Below are 6463 nucleotides of genomic sequence, written 5' to 3'. Positions count from 1 at the left end.
AGAAGTTAATAAAGCATTTGGGAAAAAATGTCCAAAGAAAAGTTAAAAACAAAAACAAAAACAAAAAAAAAACCTTTCTCTAGTGACTGAGATCATCTGCAACTTATATTCTTGGGGTGACGAAGTGACTTGGCAAGGTTACTGAGCCAGTCTGAGTCAGAGGGAAGACACATTTCTCTGATTCAGAGACCAGATCTCTATCTACCACAACACAGTTGCTTACTAATATTATCATTGTTATTACTCTTATTAATGTTGATGTTCAAAGACAAATATAACAGCTCTTGTAAAAAATTGGTGTTGAGAGCAAATGAAAAGCTTCTCTGTTCCCCCAGATATTTCATATGCCTTCTCCTGTACCTTGAAAATGCCTTTAACAGGTGACCCAGAATTACTGTGATTCCATATTTAGTAATGCCACATAAAATGCAAATGCCTGTGACCCTGGGAACAAGAACACAGTGACTAAAATTTACAAAGTGATATTTACTAGTGTTATCAAACCCAAATAAAATTGGATCCCTACTTGTGCACAGTGACTAAAAGAACCACAAATTAACATTACATATATTTTTATTATATTTTCACTTTTTTTGTTAATCATTTCTAGATTACTTTGTAATCTGGTTCTGTGGTCTGCCTGGAGCCATTAGGTGGTATGTTTAATATGAGTTGTATATACTTCTCACGCTGAACTCTTTTCTGAAAAAGAATTTTGCCTTGAAGGGAGAAAGGAGAAACTATGATGGATGTAGGATGTTGAAGAGTGGGACAGGGAGAGCCACAGAGGTAGCCATGACTTACCAAAGGTCACACAGTAAATTGCAAAGGCTAGATTTGAAACCAGGTTTTCTTGATTACAAATCTACATCTCTATTTTGAGGCAAAGCCACATATGTGACTGGCATAATTCAAACCAAACAATAATCTTTGGAGACAGAATGTGAGGAATGGCATGGTGTTAATAGTACTCATTGTGAACTGCTTACCTCTCTAATGTCCCTTTGATATTTGGTGTTCATTTCCTCTGTTTTAATGAGGTCCTTTCTGGCGATCTCTGCTTCCTGTTCTACTTCTCCCACCCTGGAAGAAAGGGCCGCTAAGCGCTCTTTCATTTGGACCATTTCATAGTTTTGCTTTTCGAGTAATTCTTGGAGCTCCATCACTTGACTAGTGTCATCTGTTGAGTCTATTGAACCATTGGACAAACGCTGCAAGAAAAAAAGAATGCCATAGTTGTATCTTCTGCCTTAATTTCAGATGCAGTGTTGCAAAAGGTTGGATTTGCCATGTTTCTCCTGCTGAGCAATAAAATATTTTAAAGGAAATTGGATTTATATCTAAAAATGAAACAGTTAATTTTTTAATAAGACCATAATTGGTAGTAAGGCATTTTATTCATTTATCCCATATTTATCAAGGACTGTGTATGAAGCACACTATTCTCAGTATAGGGAGGGGAAAGGTTTGAAGCATAGAGAAGATTGAAATAAGATACAGTTGTTGCATTGAAGGAATGAATTCACAATCCAGCAATGTAATTAAATGTACACAAAGATAACTTCAATATTCAAAAGTTATATAAATACATTAGATAATTGCAGAAAGGGGAAGGTCATTGCAGCCTGGGAATAAAGCCTGTTGGAGAGGAACCTTTTATGTTGTGCTTTAAAGGACATACAGGAATCTGGCAGATGACAGTAGGAAAGGAATTACATTTAGAAGTGCAAATTCATAAATTTAAAAATAATTGAGTCATTCTTTGCTTTGTTTTTTTTTCCCTTGGGGTGGGGAGTGAGGACAATTGGGGATAAATGACTTGGCCAAAGTCAAAAGGGTAGTAATTGTGTCAAGTGTCTGAGGCCACATTTGAACTCAGGTCCTCCTTACTCCAAGGCCAGTGCTCTATTCACTGGGCCACCTACCTGCCCCTTGAGCTGTTCTTAAACAAATTTATTTTTATTGTGGTGTCTAACAACTAAACGGAAACACCGTAATACTCCAACACTCAAAGCAATTGACATTACTTTCATTATTTCCACTATCTGAGGTTTTCTTGTTTTCCATTTTATTTTCCAGTGGTGAATAAGAACAGATCTCCCACAACACTCACTCATATCTCTGATATTGAACCAGTGACAATGGCCTTCTGCCTCTCAACAAGACACCCCATCTCTTGGCTATAAGCACTCTCTGTGGCTGTCCCTCATGACTGCATCCCTCTCTTTCCACCACTCTGACTACTGATCTCTCTGGTTCCCTTTAAATCTCAACTAGAACCCCACCTCCTACAGAAAGCCTTTCCTAACCCCTCCTAATTCCAGTGCCTTCCCTCTGTGAATTATGTCCTACTTATACTGTACACAGCTTGGTTTGTATTTTTGTTTATATGCTGCCTCACCCATTAGATTGTAAACTTCTGGAGGGCAGGGCCTTTTGTTTTTGCCAGAACTTAACACTGTGCATGGCACATAGGAATTACTTAATAAATGTTTATTGAATTGAAGATTGAGGTGGAAAAATAATAACACAAGAAAAACCTTATGGTTTCTGACATTCTCTGGATGAGACAGAGACAAGCAAAGATAGCTATACAGTAAGAATTTATTGTGTTAGCAGCTGGATGGTACCACAGTGTATAGAGCACTGGGCCTAGAATCAGGAACACTCATCTTCCTGAGTTCAAATCCAACTTCAGGCATTTACTAACTGTGACCCTGGGCAAGTCACTTAACCCTGTTTGCCTCAGTTTCCTCTTCTGCAAAATGAACAGTAGAAGGAAAAGAAAATTGTTCTATTACTTTTGACAAGATAAACTAAAATGGGGTCATGAAGAGTTGGATGTGACTAAAAACTACTGAACAACAATGACAACAGAAATAACATGTGCTAGGTAAGATGCAAAGCACAAAGAGATACAAAGAAAAAGAAAAACAGAGACAGAGAGAAGGCAGACCAACTATACCAAAAAATAAATCATTGGATGAATCATAGAACTGGAAAGAACCCTAGAAAAATGGAGACTTTCAGGATGTATCTCTAAGCAGAACTGGTATGAATGAATTTAACTTCATACAGGGCTGAATATACTCAGTGAGAGTTCTATGAACATGTGTTGGATTCCATTAAGGTTGATTTTAATTGATAAATTAGAAAATGCTATAAATTCACATGGGCTCTAAGCCCAGAAGAAATCAGGCTGGGCAAGAAAGACATTGTAATTTTGAGTAGTATAAAAATCAAACTATAAATGTAACTACTTGCCCTCCATTGCTGAGTACTGATGCTCACTGCCAAGATATGAATACTCTTTATATTACTGATAAATGGAAGAAGGACAGAGTCATTTTTCAGGCTATTAATTTTTATGGGTCTGATGTTTTTATGAACTTATCCTATTACATACAGTTCATCAGTCTGATGTGAATCTATCAGTCTGAATCACTTTAAGGCTATGATTTATGGGGAAATTCACACATACTCATATGCTCTCAGCAGAATTAGAAGAGAACACATCCCATTTCCTGGACACACCTTCCATTTACCCCAATCATTATTTTCCATTTGCAAACATTAAACTATGAATTATGATGGAGATTTTCCAAAGAAACCAGTTAGTTGATTTTCAGTTCTATGTTAAAAGTACTTGAAAGTACTTTTTTTAAAGCTAAATATCAAAATTGGTGAAATTTTAAAATATGTGCATATATTAAGAACAGAAATTATTTAATGATCAGTTATTTCTCAAAGACTATAAATCTTAAGATCTTGAGTGTCTGGCACAAAAGCTTTGCATCTATTTATGTTTGCTGAATATGTTAAACCTTTGCTGCAATGGGGGGTAGTGACAGAGGAGAAATGTCTACACTCCTAGGAAACTGCCTAGTCTGCTGATATCATGTGGCAAGAACGAAGGATAACTTGAGGGCTATAGATGTGCCAACCAAATCTAAAAACACAAAAAGGGTATTTAAGTAGGCCTCTATGGTGGATCTAATGGAAGATTAGGAGAAAATTTTACAGGGCTCACACCCACTGCCCATCATACATGGCACCTATAAACACAATGTAGGCTTCTTGCTTATTTTTTCTGACTGTGTCTATTTTTATTGCTTCTTTGTTTGACATCTTGATTGTAACCTATCTTTAAAAAAAATCCCCTAAGACACAATAAATTCCACTCTAGTGTTTCTTTTTACCTTTATGTGAATCTTTAGATTTTTAACCATTTCTTATAGATAACATATTGCTAGATTCTCTTCTCTAATTCTTCTGCTACTCCCCACCATTTTATGAGTTAATCTATTCTATTCACTTTCAAGGTTATCATTCAGTCAACAAGCATTTAATAATCACTTGTTGTGTGCCAAACCCTGTGCTAAGCACTGGAGGTACAAAGAAAAAACAATAAATATTCGCTGCCCTTAAGGAACTTAACTTCTTTTCTTATCTTTAGTTATTGTTGTTTAGTTGTTTTTCGCTCAAGTCCAACTCCCTGTGGACCCCTTTCGGGGTTTTCTTGGCAAAGATACTGGAGTGGTTTGCCATTTCCTTCTCTAGCTCATTTTACAGATGAGGAAATTGAGGCAAACAGGTTAAGTGACTTGCCCAGGGTCACACAACTAGCAATTGTCTGAGCCTGGATTTGAATTCAGGTCTTCCTGACTCCAGGCCCAGCACTCTATCCACTATGCCACCTAGCTGTCCTGAGATGACCAATGTAAAAACACAAAGACTGGAGATGGAATATAATTTTAGGGAAGGAAAAAAGAAAACCAGAGAAGACCAATTTAGGCAGCCTGAAGACTATGGGAAAAAGGAGTGAAGTCCATTGATTCTGGGGAAAAAAAATAAATTTTGGTAAGGCTGTATAGGGCTTTAAAACCTCAATAGGAGTTCATACTTGATTCCAGAAGCAATAGAAAGTGATTGGAGTAGACTGAGTGGGGGATTGAGATGGCTGATTAAGGGAAACGACTTTGGCAGCAGCGAAGATGGACAGGATTAGTAAAGAGCCTTGAGGCATGGAGATCCATGAAGTAGCTGCTGTAACGATTCAGGCCAGTAATGAGAATTCAGACTAATGTGGTAGCTATGAGTGCAGAGAAGGAATCCGATGTAGCACATGTTGTGGAGTTAGAATCAGTGGGGTGTAAGGGCTGTTCTGGGAGGACTAACATTGTGCTCTTGAGAAAACTTGCTGAGCCATTTTCAGTCCTGTTGTAGACAACAGTGTCTACCTGTCTACTGTCAACTGCGGCTCCATGAAGCTGTAGCATGCCCAGTAAAATCATCTAGGCAGATGGGCAAAACCAGGTTAAGGGTAACCAAAAGACCTCAGACCCATTGGTGAGTTAGGAGGGGTGCCTACTGTAATGGAAATGCAAATTTAAAGATCTTCCCTGCCCCTAGGCTAAAGTGCACCTGGAGCCTGGGGTGGGAGGCTTGTTTTTCAGTAGATACTTCTTGATTGGCCAGTGGGTCCAGAAGGTTGTTACATTCTCTGAGCCAGGAGAAGGCTATATAAGCCCTGATGTGAGGCTTTGTTTTGGGGGCTCACTTTGAGAAGTGTTCTGGGATTTGATCTGAATTCTGGGAAGCTGTTGTCCAAAGGCCGCCACCCCCCTTTGAAAAACCCAGATGTGGAAACCCAGATGTTGACTGGGTATGGATGTAATGGTTGGACAGTTTGGAAATCTGTCTACTTGATCTGTTTCTGTCTTGATAATTCTGCCTGTATATTCTGAAGTTTGGGGTGCTGACCTTTTTCCCCTGAACAAGGTAAACCATATTATGTCTGACTGATTAAAGTAAGCTTGTTAACCCATTTTGAGTTGCTTTCCTTTATCAAAGCAGATCCAAGAACCTGTATGGGCAGCAAACCCTGAGGACGTGCTTGGGGTGCTTGCCCCTACACCTACCCCAGTTCATCCCAATGGCCTTGAAGGTGGTTGAAGCAGGCGCTGTGGAGTGCTTAGAGCTTAATCAGCTTTCAGTGACACCAAGGTCATCCACTACATCCCAGGTCATCACCAACTGTCTTGACTTTCATCCTGCCACTGGACTTCAATGATTCTGGAAGAGTTTTGTGTGCATTTTCTCTCTCTAGCCATCTCCAAACTCCTTGATAAAGGAGTTAGGCATTACCAAAACTTTGTCTCCCCCAGCGTCTAAGCCACTTCCCTCTGTTCAGGGGGTACAGTTTGTTGTGTTGATTTCTTGTTTAATAATCTAACATGAGATAGCAGGAAGAGATATACTTGGCTCCAGGTGCCTTCACCAAGGCCAAAAATGGGCTGTAGCAAAGAATCATATGTAGTCTTGAAGTAAGATCTGTCCCAAAAAAAATAGGGCCTGCTTTGGGAAATAGATTGTCCTTCCCAGCTTATCTTCAGTTGAATAGTGAAAGGTCACTGATCTGAGATATTATAGAGGGCATTCTTAGTTAGCAACAGGTCAAAAG

At 38.9% G+C, this 6463-nt stretch overlaps 1 protein-coding gene across 3 annotated transcripts in view; it reads right to left on the bottom strand.

Annotated features, from left to right (window-relative positions):
- PPFIA2 (PTPRF interacting protein alpha 2) overlaps positions 1–6463 on the bottom strand; it is a 737051-nt gene that overhangs the window by 153197 nt on the left and 577391 nt on the right. For all 3 annotated transcript variants that reach the window (XM_069094786.1, XM_069094785.1, XM_069094787.1), the window contains one exon: positions 990–1211. In XM_069094786.1, the coding sequence (XP_068950887.1) occupies positions 990–1211 (222 nt within the window). The remainder of the gene's footprint in view (positions 1–989; positions 1212–6463) is intronic.

Source organism: Petaurus breviceps, unplaced genomic scaffold (genome assembly GCF_028583685.1).
Source record: "Petaurus breviceps papuanus isolate PSGF00001 unplaced genomic scaffold, PetGlider_PUasm1.0 221, whole genome shotgun sequence".
Taxonomy (NCBI): Eukaryota; Metazoa; Chordata; class Mammalia; order Diprotodontia; family Petauridae; genus Petaurus; species Petaurus breviceps.
The sequence above is the reverse complement of the archived record's forward strand: the minus strand, read 5'-3'. Positions and strand labels throughout refer to the sequence as shown.